This window comes from Carcharhinus amblyrhynchos, chromosome 13 (assembly GCF_965287045.1).
Source record: "Carcharhinus amblyrhynchos chromosome 13, sCarAmb.v2.hapA, whole genome shotgun sequence".
NCBI lineage: Eukaryota > Metazoa > Chordata > Chondrichthyes > Carcharhiniformes > Carcharhinidae > Carcharhinus > Carcharhinus amblyrhynchos.
In genome coordinates this window covers 66,418,748-66,435,060 of record NC_137336.1, presented here as the reverse complement: position 1 = coordinate 66,435,060, position 16,313 = coordinate 66,418,748, and the positions used below count along the sequence as shown (strand labels likewise).

Genomic DNA, 16,313 nt, shown 5'->3' with positions numbered 1-16,313 from the left:
GCCTCGCAGGTTGAAGATGTGGTTAAGATGGCGTATAGTGTACTGGCCTTCATCAATCGAGGGATTGAGTTTAGGTGTCAGGAGATAATGCTGCAACTTTATTAAGACCCTAGTCAGACCCCTATTGGAGCACTGTGTTCAGTTCTGGTCACCTCATTACAGGAGGGATGCGGAAGCTATTGAAAGGGTGCAGAGGAGATTTACAAGGATGTTGCCTGGATTGGGTGGCATGCCTTATGAGGATTGGTTGAGGGAGCTTGGTCTTTTCTCCTTGGAGAGACGAAGGAAGCGAGGTGACCTGATAGAAGTGTATAAGATATTGAGAGGTATAGATCGGGTGGATTCTCAGGGGCTTTTTCTCAGGGCTAGTATGGTTGCTACGAGAGGACACAGGTTTAAGGTGCTAGGGAGTAGGTACAGAGAAGATATTGGGGTAAGTTTTTTGCTCAGAGGGTAGTGGGTGAGTGGAATCGGCTGCTGTTGGTGGTGGTGGTGGAGGCGGCAAATTCGATAGGGTCTTTTAAGAAACTTCTGGATGAGTACATGGGACTTAATAGGATTGAGGTTATAGGTAAGCCTAGTAGGTAGGGGTATCATTGGCGCAACTTGTGGGCCAAAGGGTCTGTTTGTGCTGTAGTTTTTCATTGTTCTACGTTGTATGAAATTCCAGAGGGTCAGGTCGGGCCTCAGTAGGCAATAATGAGCTTAACTGACAGATAATTCCACGCTTGGACTTCACCATTAGGTTAGTCTGTAATTATTCCTCTTTTCCAACTAATCCTACCTTTCCTCTCAATCCATTTTATCTCTTTTTTCCACAAAAGATACTACAGCTCAGATGGGCAGCAGAGGAAGATGCGAGAGTGTGAGGATTAAAGGCTATGTGACTGGCTTTACGAGCAAAATGATCCAACTCCCAGCATATAGCTTCCTATCCAAGAGATAGAATTTGATGTCTTATGGAAAATGAAACCTCCTCACAAAGTAACAGAACTCCTTCAGGGATTTTTTTCCATGGACAGATTAATGATATATCAAATTAGTCAGATCAAACATACTCAGCAAGTCTTAAATACTTCTCCAAAGCACTTTGTATCATTCTGAAAAACATTTCTGACATGAAGTCAATTCAAAGTTAACCTCTTCCCTCCATTCAGCGGGCACTTAGCCTTTATTATATTGGTGCAATAGATAAATGAATGTTTATGGGAAACTCATTTATGATAACTTAATGGCTTTGATGGTGTTTAGACATGGTGCAATGTTACAATCCTGAATTAAAAGACATTCAGGTCAAAATTCCACAAGCTATCAAGCTCTGCACATCCCTATAGATTGAATACTGAACAAAAGTAAAATATCCAGTCATAAATAGCAATAGAATTACTAAGAAAAATATACAAAAATTCTGCATGTTAAATAGAACAATCCATCACATTAGCTTATCACTACTTTCAGCATAATTTTAGAGAAAACCTGGAATGCATTGTCTGAACGGTGGTGGAAGCGGATTTAATTGCAACCTTCAAAAGAAAATCGGACAAATATGCATGCAGAAGTTATTCATGCACAGTCAGCTGGGATCAAGTGAATCCCTTGAAGACATTAGAGGTTGGCGGAGTCGAGTTAAGAGAGAAATCAGGACGGCAAAAAGGGGACAAAAAACTGCTTTGGCAGATAAGGCAAAGGAGAATCTAAAGAGCTTCTACAAATGCATAAAGAGCAAAAGAGTATCTAGAAAGAGAGTAGATCCTTTCAAGGATCAATAGGATCATGTATGTGTGAATCCACAAGAGATGGATGAGATCCTAAATGAATATTTCTCATCGGTATTTACTGTGAGAAAGACATGGATGTTAGGGAACTTGGTGAAGTAAATAGTGATGTCTTGAGGAGTGTACATATTACAGAGGAAGAGGTGCTGGAAGTTTTAAAGCACATCAAGGTGGATAAATCCCTGGAACCTGATGAAGTGTATCCCAGGATGTTGCAGGAGGCTAGGGAAGAATATGCAGGTACCCTAGCAGAAATATTTGAATCATTGGCAGCCACACATGAGGTGCCTGAAGACTGCAGGGTAGCAAATGTTGTACCTTTGTTTAAGAAGGGCTGCAGAGAAAAGCCTGGGAATTATAGACCAGTGAGCCTAACGCCTGTAATGGGTAAATTGTTAGAAGGCTTTCTGAGAGACAAGATTTGCAGGGATTTATAGAGGCAAGGACTGATTAGGGAGAGTCAACATGGCTTTGTGAATGGAAAATGGCTCAGTTTTTTGAAGGGGTCAAAAATGTACATGAGGGCAATGCAGTCAACGTTGTCTACAAGGCATTTGATAAGATACTGCATGGTAGCTTGTTGCATAAGGTTAAATCTCACGGGATCCAGGGTGAGGTAGCTGACTGGATACATAGTTGGCTTGATGACAGAAGACAGAGGGTGGTTGTAAAGGCTTGCTTTGCAAACTGCAGGCCTGTGACCAGCGGTGTGCTTCAGGGGTCGATGCTGGGTTCACTGTTATGTTATTTATATTAATGATTTGGATGAGAATGTATGGAGCATGGTTAGTAAGTTTGCAGGTGACACCAAGATTGGTGGCACAGTGGACAGTGAAGAAGGTTATCGAGGATTGCAGCAAGATCTTGATCAATTGGGCCAGTGGGCTGACGAATGCCAGATAAATGATGAATTTAGATAAATGCGAGGTGATGCATTTTGGTAGACTGAATCAGGGCCGGACTTACTCAGTTAATGGTAGGTCACTGGGGAGAGTTACACAGAACAGAAGATCTAGGGGTACAGGTTCATAGCTCCTTGGAAGTGGAGTCACAGGTGGACAGACTGGTAATGAAGGTGTTTGGCTTACTTGGTTTCACTGGTCAGAACACTGAATACTGGAGTTGTATTGGAGTTGTACAAGACTAGCACTAAATCTAAAAAAGGACAGTAAGAGTTTTTACAAATATATAAAGAAGAAGAGGCTGGCTAGAGTGAATGTTGGACCCTTAGAGGATGAGAGGGGGGATTTAGTGGTGGGAGATGAGGAAATGGCGGAGGCCTTAAATAAGTTTTTTGCCTCGGTCTTCACCGAGGAGGGCGTGAATAGTTTACTGGATATTAAAGATAGAAGGATGGTAGGAGTTGAGGGCCTGAATGCGATTACTGTCACTAGAGAGGTAGTGCTTGATAGACTAATGGGACTGAAGGTGGACAAGACCCCAGGACCAGATGGAATGCATCCCAGGGTTCTGAAGGAAATGGCAGAGGTGATAGCGGATGCCTTAGTGATTATTTACCAAAATTCATTGGATTCCGGGGAAGTGCCGGAAGATTGGAAAACGGCTAATGTTACGCCGCTGTTTAAAAAAGGTAGCAGACAAAAGGCAGGGAATTATAGGCCGGTTAGTTTAACGTCTATAGTTGGAAAAATGCTAGAATCCATCATCAAAGAAGAAATAGTGAGGCACCTAGAAAGGAATGGTTTGATAGAGCAGATGCAGCACGGGTTCGTTAACGGGAAGTCGTGTTTGACGAATTTATTGGATTTCTATGAGGATGTGACTAGTGCGGTAGACAGAGGAAAACCGGTAGATGTGGTGTTTCTAGATTTTCAAAAGGCGTTTGATAAGGTGCCTCATAAAAGGTAGCTACAGAAGGTTAGGGTGCACGGAGTTGGGGGTAGGGTGTTAGTGTGGATAGAGGATTGGCTGTCTAATAGGAAGCAGAGAGTTGGTATCAATGGGTGCTATTCTGATTGGCGGTTGGTGACTAGTGGAGTGCCGCAGGGATCAGTGCTGGATCCTCAGCTATTTACCATTTATATAGATGATCTGGAGGAGGGAGCTGAGTGTAGGGTGACGAAATTTGCCGATGACACAAAGATGAGTGGTAAAGCAAATTGTATGAAGGGTGTGGAAAGTCTGCAGAGGGATCTGGATAGGCTGAGTGAGTGGGCGAGTACCTGGCAGATGGAGTATAATGTTAGCAAGTGTGAGGTTATCCACTTTGGCAGAAATGATAGTAGGAGGGATTACTATTTAAAGGGCGATAAGCTGCAGCATGCTACGGTGCAGAGGGACCTGGGGGTCCTTGTGCATGAGTCGCAAAAACCCAGTCTGCAGGTGCAGCAGGTGATCAAGAAGGCGAATGGAATACTAGCCTTTATAGCAAGGGGGATAGAATATAAAAGTAGGGAGGTCTTGCTGCAACTGTACAGAATACTGGTGAGGCCGCAGCTGGGGTACTGTGTGCAGTTTTGGTCACCGCACTTGCGCAAGGATATTTTGGCCTTGGAGGGAGTGCAGAGGAGGTTCACTAGGCTGATACCAGAAATGAGGGGGTTGGACTATGAAGAGAGACTAAATAGACTGGGTCTGTACTCGTTGGAGTTTAGAAGGATGAGGGGGGATCTTATAGAGACATATAAGATAATGAAAGGGATGGATAGGGTAGAGGTAGAGAGATTCTTCCCGCTTAGAAAGGATAGCAGGACTAGAGGGCACAGCCTCAAGATAAGTGGGGGGACAGTTTAGATCAGAGTTGAGGAGGAACTTCTTCACTCAAAGGGTGGTGAATCTCTGCAATTCTCTGCCCGTTGAAGTGGTGGAGGCTACCTCGCTAAATATATTTAAGTCACGGGTAGATAGGTTTTTGACAGACAAGGGAATTAAGGGTTATGGAGAGAAAGCGGGAAAGTGGAACTGATCCACTTCAGATCAGCCATGATCTTATTGAATGGTGGGGCAGGCTTGAAGGGCTAGATGGCCTACTCCTGTTCCTATTTCTTATGTTCTTAAGACATTATCTAGTCACCCTATTATAGAAAGTTCAGGGAAGATTTACTGGGATGCTACCGGGACATGGTAGCTTGAGTTAAAAGGAGTGACTGGATAGACTGGGAGGTTTTTCCTTGGGCATAGGAGGCTTAGGGGTGATCTTATATAAGTCTATAAAATAATGAGGGGCATATAAGGTAGATGGTCAACATCTTTTCCCAAAGGTAGGGGAGTCTAAAACTAGAGGGCACAGGTTTAAGATCAGAGGGGAGAGATACAAAAGGGTCCAGAGGGGCATTTTTTTCACTCAGAGGGTGGTGAGTGACTGGAATGAGCTGCCACAGGCAGTAGTAGAGGTGAGTACAATTTTGTCTTTTAAAAAGCATTTAGACAATTACACGGGTAAGATGGTGTAGAAGGATATAGACCAAGTTAAGGCCATTGGGACCAGCTTAGTGGTAAAAACTGGGCGGCATGGACAAGTTGGGTCAAAGGACCTGTTTCCATGCTCTGTGGCTGTTTCCAAACCTCTATGGCTTTAATACCTGAGGGGTGAAAAATTTGCAGGGCTAGAGGGAAAGGGCAGACAAGTGAGATTAATTGAATTGGTCCTTCAAAGAACCAAAATAATAGGGCTGACAGGCAACAGGACCTACGCAGTTAATAGGCAGCCAACATAACAGGCAACAGGCTAACATTTTCCTTTCCTCTGCGGGGGCGTAGAAGCCAGTTTGAGCCTCCCTTACTACATATTCTGATTGGTTAACCAAGCGTATTATCCTTCATATCATCCACGGACACCTTGCATTGCTTCATGCTTTACATACTAATGTGTAAGCACATCTTTCATGATGTTATAAGGAGTTTTATTTACTGTTACCTCAGGCAATATTTCCCACTTACCATGATCGTCAAGAAGAATGTTGTCAGGTTTAATGTCCCTACAAAAAAAAGAAAAGAAAAATTAACTTTGATAAGCAGTTTTCCCTCTAGTTTCAAGACTCAGGTCAGCCCCTCATTAAAGCTTCTTTTCAAGATCACATCTAATTATATCATGCTAATGATACAAAAGGTACAGATGTTTTCTGAATTAAAATAAATTAACAACATGTAATGCAGATTAAGATGGCAGTCAAAGAAACAGAGGCTCCGATTAAACAGCGATTACCAGAATTGGGAGAAATTACATAAATTTACATAAAGCACAGAAACAGGCTATTGGCCCAACGCGTCAATGCTAGTTTTCAGAGGCTCAACAGGAACCTCTTCCCACCCTTTTTCTTCGATTCCTATCCATGTACTCACTTATTCCTTTCCTCCTTGTGTGCTTTTGTTTCCATTTAAATGCATTTATATTATTTGTCTCAATTACTCAGTGTGGAAGCAAGTTCCTCACTCTAACCATATCCTCTGTGAACAGTGAAGTGACTATCTTAGGTTATGGACAGGTGGTGGCGTAGTGGTTTTGTCACTGGACTCGTAATCCAGAGACCAGGGATAGTGCTCTGGGTACTGCATTCAAAGAGCATCGATCGGCTGGAGAAAGACTTATGCCCCTCCCTTGCCTCAGAGAGCAACAAGCAGTTCTGTATATCCAGAAGCACTACCTGGAGCAGGGGCCAATGCCAGGACTGCAGCATTACCTGGGGTAGGGGGCCACTGCAGCATTACCTGGAACAGAGGCCACTGAGAAATTATCCTTAGCAAGAAGTCTGACAACACCAGGTTTAAGTCCAACCGATTTATTTGATAGTAAACTCACAAGCTTTCGAGGTTAAACTCTTCGTCAGGTGAATGGAAAGTTCTGGCCTCAGACAGAGCATATAAAGCACAGACAAATGCTCTGTCTGAGGCCAGAACTCTCCATTCACCTGACGAAGAGTTTAACCTCGAAAGCTTGTGAGTTTACTATCAAATAAATCGGTTGGACTTAAACCTGGTGTTGTCAGACTTCTTATTGTGTTGACCCCAGTCCAACGCCGGCATTAATGTTGGCAAGTGTGAGGTGGTCCACTTTGGTAGGAATAATGGTAGGAAGGATTATTACTTACTTGGCGAAAAACTGCAGCAGGCGACAGTGCAGAGGGACCTCGGGGTCCTTGTGCATGAGTCGCAAAAACCCAGCTTGCAGGTGCAGCAGGTGGTCAGGAAGGCGAATGGGATGCTGGCCTTCATAGCGAGGAGGATTGAATATAAAAGTAGGGAGGTCTTGCTGCAGCTGTATAGGGCATTGGTGAGGCCGCAGCTGGAGTACTGTGTGCAGTTTTGGGCGCCGTACTTACGCGAGGATATTTTGGCCTTGGACGGAGTGCAGAGGAGGTTTACTAGGCTGATGCCGGAGTTGAGGGGGTTGAGCTACGAGGAGAGGCTGAATAAACTAGGCTTGTATTTGTTAGAGTTTAGAAGAATGAGGGGAGATCTCATTGAGACATATAAGGTGATGAATGGGATGGATAGGATAGAGGTGGAGAGACTCTTCCCGCTCAGAAAGGACAGTAGGACTAGGGAGCACAGCCTCAAGATAAAGGGGGTGCGGTTTAGAACGGAGTTGAGGAGGAACTTCTTCACTCAAAGGGTGCTGAATCTCTGGAATTCTCTGCCCGTTGAGGTGGTGGAGGCTACCTCGCTAAATATTTTTAAGACGCGGGTTGATGGGTTTTTGATAAGAGATGGGATTAAGGGTTATGGGGAGAGGGCGGGAATGTGGAACTGAGCCACGACAGATCAGCCATGATCTTATTGAATGGTGGGGCAGGCTTGAAGGGCTAGATGGCCTACTCCTGCTCCTATTTCTTATGTTCTTATCTCCACATCAAATTATCTTCAGCTCCAGGGCAGTTTACATGGATCTTAAGAGTTGACAGAAACTAGAATGGAATACTTTGGGACACCTGTTATACAGATAATTCCCCATTAAGATAGTGTGCTAATGACCTGTTTTCATTTTACAATGATTTTAAAGCAAGAGGACATTCCCAAACAGCGCTGTCAGCTATAGTCTCAATTTTTGGTTTAGCACAGTTACTTCCCAGGTGCTAAGAAGCACATTCGGTCAGTTATTACTGTGCATATTTCTGATCAGACTACAGTCTCCAGAGTCCTGGCTAAGTCACCCTATTGAAATGTCACATTGAGTGTGTGGATGTTATGACACAGGTAATGTGCTCTTTAGTTCATTACTAAAATTTTAACCTGCTGCCTAAGTAATGCCTGGTGCTCTGACGAGAGGTCCAAACTTGAACCCTGGACACCAAATTCTGTCACATCCCTAGAAGAGTAAGCCAGTAACAACTGTAGCCTGGGAGGTTCTGGGTTCCATCCCCACTCTAGAAATTAGCATATTGTCTAGGCTGACACTCCAATGCAATACTAAGGGAGTGTTGCACAGAAATGCTATCTTTCACTTGGAAGGCTAAAAGACTTATCATTTCAGGTTAATGTATAAGATCCCGTAGCACCATTCATAGGTGAGCAGGGGAGATATACTGGTCAATATTTGTCTCTCAACCAACACCTAAATAAACAGATTCTCTGACCATTTATGTCATTGCTGTTTGTAGGAGTTTGCTATTTGCAATTTGGCTGCTACATTTCTATGTATTCCCCTCACTGGTTTCAGGAAATCCTAAAGTTGCAAAAGCTGTTATAGAAATACAACGATTTTGTTAACATGTCTTGAGCAATATCTTGATTCAAACAAAACAGCCATTATGGATTTAAAAATCCTTAAAATAACTCTCTGACTTATTTGAAAACCTTACAAGTGTCACAACTCTTCGTTTGTTTGGACTTTCAGAAGAACTTTGACAGGGTGCCACATGAATTCATGAAATAAAACTAAGGACTGTGGGAATTGAGAACAGATTATGCAAATGAATAGAACTTGGCTCAACACACAGGAAACTAAGGGGATTTGACTGCTACGGCGCCAAATTGTGGACAGGGGGTGATATAGTGATGTGTTCAATATGTGAACTGTACAATAGAATGTTGCATTTGCACATTTGTATATGACATTAGGTGAGGAAGCAGTTGTGTAGGAGGAGGAACTGTACAGAGCAGTGCTGAGACTGCAGCTGGAGTGCCATGTACCATTTTGGTCTCCTTACTTAAGGATGGCAATACTTGCATTGGGAACAGTTCACAGAAACCTCACTCGACTGATTCCTGGGATGAAGGGGTTGCGTATGAGGAAAGGTTGAGAGGTTCTATGAGAAAGGTCGAGAGGTTTTATGGCTACATCAATGCTTATTGGGGTTTAGCAGAATGAGAAGTGATCTTATTGAAACATATAAAGATTCTAAGGAGACTTGACAGGGTAGCTACTGAGAGGATGTTTCCTCTTGTGGGGGAATCTAGAACCAGGAGGCACAGTTTAAAGGTAAGCAGGCTCCCATTTAAGATAGCGATAAGGGGAAATTTCTTCCCACGGAAAGAAAAGGTCATGACAATGGTAAAGGTTAATGTGGGCTAGTGCAAAATCATCCATTTGGATCTGAAAAAGCAAGGGGAGGAGGAGGGGAGGAAGAGGGAGGAAGAGAGGGAAGGAAGGAGCTGGGAAGCAGGGGGAGGGAAAGGAGCAGAGGCGGGGGGGGGGGGGAAGGAGCAGAGGCGTGGTGGGAGGGAAGGAGCAGAGGCGGGGGGGGGAGAGGAGCAGAGGGGTGGGGGGAAGGAAAGGAGGGAGGAGGAACTGGGGGGGAGGGAGAGCTGGGGGGAGGGGGTGTGGGCGGGGAGGGGGAAGGGAAAAGGCGGGGGAGGGAAAAGGCGGGGGAGGGAGGGAGGGAAAAGGGGGAGGAAGGGAAAAGGGGGAGGAAGGGAGAAGAATGTGATTGACCAAGTTGTCTGACCTGTCCACTCAGCTCCCAAATGCCCGGTTCCCCTTGTGACACCTGTACCTTGAAGCACTGGCCTTTGAAAAAAAAACTTAAATATGTAAGGACACATATCATTAGATGCCCTGCTACAGCAAGTTATGGCCCATTGCAATAATGCCTGATGAAAAAGAAGTACTTGTTTGCGGAAGTTGAAAGAAAGCAGGTGTACCATATTATAATAGTTTTGTGGCCTCAGATGAAAGCACTAATTGCATTTTGAAACTTATTTGTTCACTCACTGAATAAGATGCGCAGTAAAGGTGACTGAAATTGTCACCAGCTGTCAAGAGCCAGATTTAAAAATTACTTCTCTCTCCACTTATTAGAAGGGCTAGAGGGACAAATAATTCAATCTATTGCTATTGGGACCATGATAGTGCTTTGCTGCCTGTTTCCATATTTAGAGTCACATCAAAATTCATACATGTGCACTTTCTTGAGACAAATTAGATCTTAACTTCTGGTTATGGTTAATCACTAAATAAAAGAGATGGTTGATTGATCAGAATTGCCAATCCTCTGGAAATACCCTGGATTCTGCCTGAATTAAACACAAAGACTTGATATGAATACTCTGAGTAAAATAACAGGGAAATTAATAATTCTTCAGAAAAAAAAATATCCTGCGTGCATTTCTGTTCAATAGTTTTAAAAATATGGACAGAGTTTGACTCTCAGCCAAAGATCATCCAATGAGATAGTGAAAAGTACTTCTGCTTTCTGATTGATATGGGAATGCAGGTATAGGCATGTTGGCCAGCAGTATTACACCCAGAGTTCCCAATCCTACAATGCCATTTTAACGTTAAATGACATATTTAAAACCTCCAAACATAGTGCATGAACGTTTCCAATAGGTAGAAAAAAAGGAAAAGAAAGAATAAACTTTCATTTGTATAGTGCTTTTCTCATCCTCAGAATGTCCCAAAATGTTTTTACAGCCAATGAAGCACTTTTCAAGAAGACGAATAGCCTCATTCTGTGCTAAAAATGATTAACTCTTCAGTCACTGGCGTAACCTAGTGAAATGCCAATTTATGCAGAGTCAGACCCCATAATTTGATAAATGACCATGTAAGTTATTTTAGTGTGTAAAGTTTAAGTATCAGCCAAGACATCAGGAGAAATTCCCTGTCAAATCTCCTGGCTCGGAGCCCAGACAACCATTAGGCTTGTTGAAACAGCTGATGCCCAAAGAAAACATTACTTGATTGACAGCTCAGGCTCTCTGATTTCTGCTGTCAATTTCACAATGTTTATTTGCACATCCTTGAGTCGTTTCAAGGGGCTGTGGTTTTTGTCGCTCATTCTTCAAAGGGTCTGGATGATCAACACTTTTATTGCCCAAGTCAATGATCTCCAACCTTTCCAAGCACAAGATCACTTTTAGCATCAAAATGCAGCATGAGATCTACTCTTAAAAAATGACTTTACCAAAATCCCCCAAAATGTATGTATGCATAACACTCAACAATTCTTAGCGTGATGCCTATGCTTGAACACGATTTATGAGCGCTGTGAAGTCTGGGTCATACTTTTTGATGGACAGTCTCATACAGTCCATCAGATGGGCATCTGTGAGATGAGTATATTTGGACTTGATTTTCAGATGCGGAAAGTCACTTCACAAGAGGTACGTGGAACAAAAGTAGGTCTTTACCTTGAGTGCACATGATGTCAGAAGAGAGTACTCCTCTGTTACAACTCCCTCAAAGTTTTTGTTCCTTGACCTAGCTTTCAGATTTATGTCATTTTGTATGATGATTATTTCCTTGTTAAGTCCACTGCTTTGTTTGAACACTCACTGAAATTTTGCTATCAGTTCTCCAATGTCCACTCAACAACAAGGATTTGAGACAAATATAAATATTTGTTCCATCTTGTCTAACTCCTGAGATCATGGGTGGGATTTTACAGCTTTGCTCATCCCAAAACTGTAAAATTCCACCCAAGGTCAACAGATCTTCCCATGTCCGCCCCTTGTCCGCTACAATTCCTGTGCTGAGTGGGCTGGTAACATTCTGGCCCATTTGTTGAATTTCTTTCTGAATTTGTTCAGATGGTCACAGAATACTATTTGATGGAACCCTTGCTATTTGACATGCTTTGCATTTTCTGCAGATTTGGGAAATGCTCAGTAATTTTGTTCTTTAACTGGGATTAGAGGCCCAGTTTCAACTTGAAAACATTCAATGCACTGAGCGTGTATGATAAAATCTCCCTCCCCTGTAGTTCATGGTTCAGCTCATTCAATTTGGTGTTTAAGCCTAGCAACCATATATTATCTAACAGCTGGTTGTACACCTCATTTCTTGATTTAAGAAAGATGACAATTTTAGGGAGCTGAAGCCAAAAATCTCTGGAGGATTTTTCCTCGACTTAACCACCTCAGATTTGCATGAAGGATTAGCTTTCTGTAGGTGACATCAAGCTCACTGAGGAACAATTTGAGTAAACAACGTTGCAGAGCTCCGACACAAATTGCTTTGGCTATCTTGACAACAACAATCATTACTTGAGAAAAATCAATAACCTTGCTCATTAGCGCTTGTTGGTGAATAACACAGTGGTGAATTGACAAATGAGGAGAATTCAGATCATTTCTTTGAATGTCATGCAAACAAAAACAATCAGCTGGGCTGTACTGGACATGTCTACTGACTGATCAAACTGCAGTGAGAAACATTTACAGCATGATAAGTCTTTGTGTATTTGCTGAGACACATCCTCAGACAACAATTCCACCCTTCTGGCTCCTGTTAAAGCACTAAGCAGCATAATTTCATCTTTGTTTTTAAAGACTTTACACAAGGTGTCAGAAGCAACTATCATAGCCTCCTTAATAACTTTGCATTGGTGAACAGTTTTAGATGTTGCCAGCAGATGGCTAATGCAAAAAGACACCGTTTTGCTAGCCATGCCTTTAGCCACAAGTTTTGAAAAGAGTGTCTATTGAGTTTGCAACATTCCCTTTAATTACCCAACTTTCTCTGTCCAAATGTTTAAATGGAAATTTTCTTAAAACTTTGCATGCATTTTCTTGTGATGCTGTTCTAAAATTACCTCTTTAACTCAAGGCTACACTCTGTTGACAAATGGTCTTCCTTTGAAATTAGTACAAAAAAATTCACTCCCCCATTCTTGATGGAAATAGTAGGATTTTGCCCTCTTGAAGGTCCCTGGCTCCACGCTCATCATTTTGACTTCATCCATCTTAGTTCATGTTTTGGAGCCTCCAATTCGGCAATGAGCTGATTTTCTCATTAACATGAGGAGCGCAAGTTCAATGCATTTTTGCATTGTTCAGCAATTAATGACCTGATTCACTCATCATCATGAGAACCCAGAGTCACAAGAAACCTGAGTCCTGTGCATTTCTGCAGCGGTTCAGCAACCTATGCCAACGGACTTTGAGCTTCAGGAGCAGCCTGCTGATCGCGTTCGCCTACTTGGAGACCACCAGCCTAGGCGAAATTTTTTTTTCAACATAATAGAAAGTTATGAACAAAATATTTTTTAAAACATTTTTTCTATACATCCTGCAGTCAGGATAGGGTTCATTGATTCTATATAGTGTAGAATGGACCAACAGTCTTGTAAGAGGGGGCATGGTGGCTGGCACTGCTGCTTCACAGAGAAAGGCACTCGGGTTCAATTTCAGCCTTGAGTGACCGTCTGTTTGGAGTCTGCACATTCTCACTGTCAGCATGGGTTTCCTCCCACAGTCCGAAGATGTGCTGGTTAGGTTGATTAGCCATGTACAAGTTAGGGGAATTGGCGGAGTAAATACGTGGAGTTACCAGGATAGAGCCTGGGTAAGAAGGTCTGTCAGAGAGTCAGTGCAAGACTTGATAGGCCACATGGCCTCCTTCTACGCTGTAGGGATTCTCTAATTCTAACTGCCATAGCTTTCCTCATTAGACAACCCACCCATTCCAATATTAGTCAACTAAATATTCTCTGAACTGCTTCAAATGCATTTACATTTTTCCTTAAACAAGAATTTCTCCAGTGTCATCAGCGTCCTCAATACAACATTTCTCCTTTTGAATCAATCCACCTCACAATGAATGATAACATCAATTAGCTTTCCCAATTACTTGATGCAATAGGCTTTTATAATTAATGCACGAAGACACTCAGATCCAACTGAATTTTAAAGCTCTGCAATCTTTCACCATTTAGATAATGTTTCTTTTTTTATTCTTCCTGCCAAAATGGACCATTTCACATTTTCCCACATTATATTCCATTTGTCTGATCTTTATCCACTCATTTAATGTATTTATATTCCTTTGCAGCCACCTTATGTTCGCTTCACAATTTACTTTCCTGTCTATCTTTGTGTCGCCAGCAAATTTCGCAACCATTCCTTCGGTGTGGCAACCATCACAGTGGAATTTGGTCCTAGTATCACGTAACTGTCCTGTGCATGTGCCAGCAGAAGCCTCCACATATAAATAAGTGTAAATCCTTGGATGATTTTATCCCTCTTCCAAGATCACTGGGTCCAGTTGTTTCACTCTATTACAAAGGATCAGAACAGAAACAAATAAGAACATAAGAACATAAGAAATAGGAGCAGGAGTAGGCCATCTGGCCCTTCGAGCCTGCCCCGCCATTCAATAAGATCATGGCTGATCTGTCGTGTCTCAGTTCCACTTTCCCGCCCTCTCCCCATAACCCTTAATCCCCTCTCTTATCAAAAACCCATCAACCCGCTTCTTGAAAATATTTAGCGAGGCAGCCTCCACCACTTCAACGGGTAGAGAATTCCAGAGATTCACCACCCTTTGAGTGAAGAAGTTCCTCCTCAACTCCGTTCTAAAACGCCCCCCCTTTATCTTGAGGCTGTGCCCCCTAGTCCTACTGTCTTTTTTGAGCGGGAAGAGTCTCTCCACCTCTATCCTATCCATCCCATTCATCATCTTATACGTCTCAATGAGATCTCCCTCATTCTTCTAAACTCCAACGAGTACAAGCCTAGTGTATTCAGCCTCTCCTCATAGCTCAACCCCCTCAACTCTGGTATCAGCCTAGTAAACCTCCTCTGCACTCCCTCCAAGGCCAAAATATCTTTGCGCAGGTGCAGCGCCCAAAACTGCACACAGTACTCCAGCTGCGGCCTCACCAATGCCCTATACAGCCGCAACAAGACCCCCCTACTTTTATATTCAATCCCCCTTGCTATGAAGGCCAGCATCCCATTCGCCTTCCTGACCACCTGCTGCACCTGCAGGCTGGGTTTTTGCGACTCATGCACAAGGACCCCGAGGTCCCTCTGCACTGTCGCCTGCTGCAGTTTTTCGCCCCGTAAGTAATAGTCCTTCCTACCATTCTTCCTACCAAAGTGGACCACCTCACACTTGCCAACATTAAATTCCATTTGCCATTTCCTGGCCCATTCGCCCAGCCTATCTAGATCCTTCTGCAACGGAAGGATAAGAGGGGATCTTATTGAAACATATAAGATGATTAGAGGTTTAGATAGGGTGGATAGTGATAGCCTTTTTCCTCTGATGGAGAAATGCAACGGAAGTGTTTTTGTGTGAGTAAGCAGCTGTGTATGCATGTGAAGGTATGTGAATATATATGTGCCTAGATGCATGTGTGTGCTTGCATATGTATGTGGACATATATGCAAGTATGTATGTGTGTATATATGTGTTAGTATGCATGTGTATGTGTGTGTGTAGGTGCATAACTACGTTTATCTGTGTATAGGTATGTATGTATGTTTATAGGGATGTATGTGTGTTGATGCATATGAACAATGACGGATAGGCTCCATCCAGCCTGTTATGCAAAACTGTAATGCCTTGTATATTCCAAAGTTTACATTTCCTATCCATTCAATCACTATAATTTCCTGGGTGAGGTGCTAAACACATAAAAACAGGCCAATGTAGTGGGTAGAGTCATAGAATCTGGGATTTTCCTCTTCAAAGCCCCTCAAACTATTAAAACTAGTCTAAATGAGGACAAGATTGGGGGATTGGGGGAGATCTAGGGAATTGGAACAGGAATTGGCTAGCGGATAGGAGACAGAGGGTGGTGGTTGATGGTAAATATTCATCATGGAGTTCGGTTACGAGTGGTGTGCCTCAGGGATCTGTTTTGGGGCCACTGCTGTTTGTAATTTTTATTAATGATCTGGATGAGGGCATAGTTGGGTGGATTACTAAATTTGCTGATGACACCAAAGTCGGAGGTGTGGTAGATAGTGAGGAAGGGTGTCATAGTTTGCAGGAAGACTTAGACAGGTTGCAGAGCTGGGCCGAGAGGTGGCGGATGGAGTTTAATGCGGAGAAGTGTGAGGTAATTCGCTTTGGTAGGAATAACAGATGTGTCGAGTATAGGGCTAACGGGAGGACTTTGAATAGTGTGGATGAGCAGAGGGATCTAGATGTATGTGTACATAGATCCCTGAAAGTTGGGAATCAAGTAGATAAGGTTGTTAAGAAGGCATACGGTGTCTTGGCGTTTATTGGTAGGGGGATTGAATTTAGGAGTCGCAGCGTCATGTTGCAACTGTACACAACTCTGGTGCGGCCGCACTTGGAGTACTGTGTGCAGTTCTGGTCCCCATATTACAGGAAGGATGTGGAGGCTTTGGAGAGGGTGCAGAGGAGGTTTACCAGGATGTTGCCTGGTATGGAGGGGAGGT

The 16,313-nt window shown here is 43.1% G+C and overlaps 1 protein-coding gene across 1 annotated transcript in view; it reads right to left on the bottom strand.

The window, feature by feature from the left end:
• LOC145351562 (serine/threonine-protein kinase 32A-like) overlaps positions 1-16,313 on the bottom strand; it is a 241,343-nt gene that overhangs the window by 81,551 nt on the left and 143,479 nt on the right. The window contains exon 5 of the mRNA XM_080201156.1: positions 5,676-5,713. Within this exon, the coding sequence (XP_080057282.1) occupies positions 5,676-5,713 (38 nt within the window). The remainder of the gene's footprint in view (positions 1-5,675; positions 5,714-16,313) is intronic.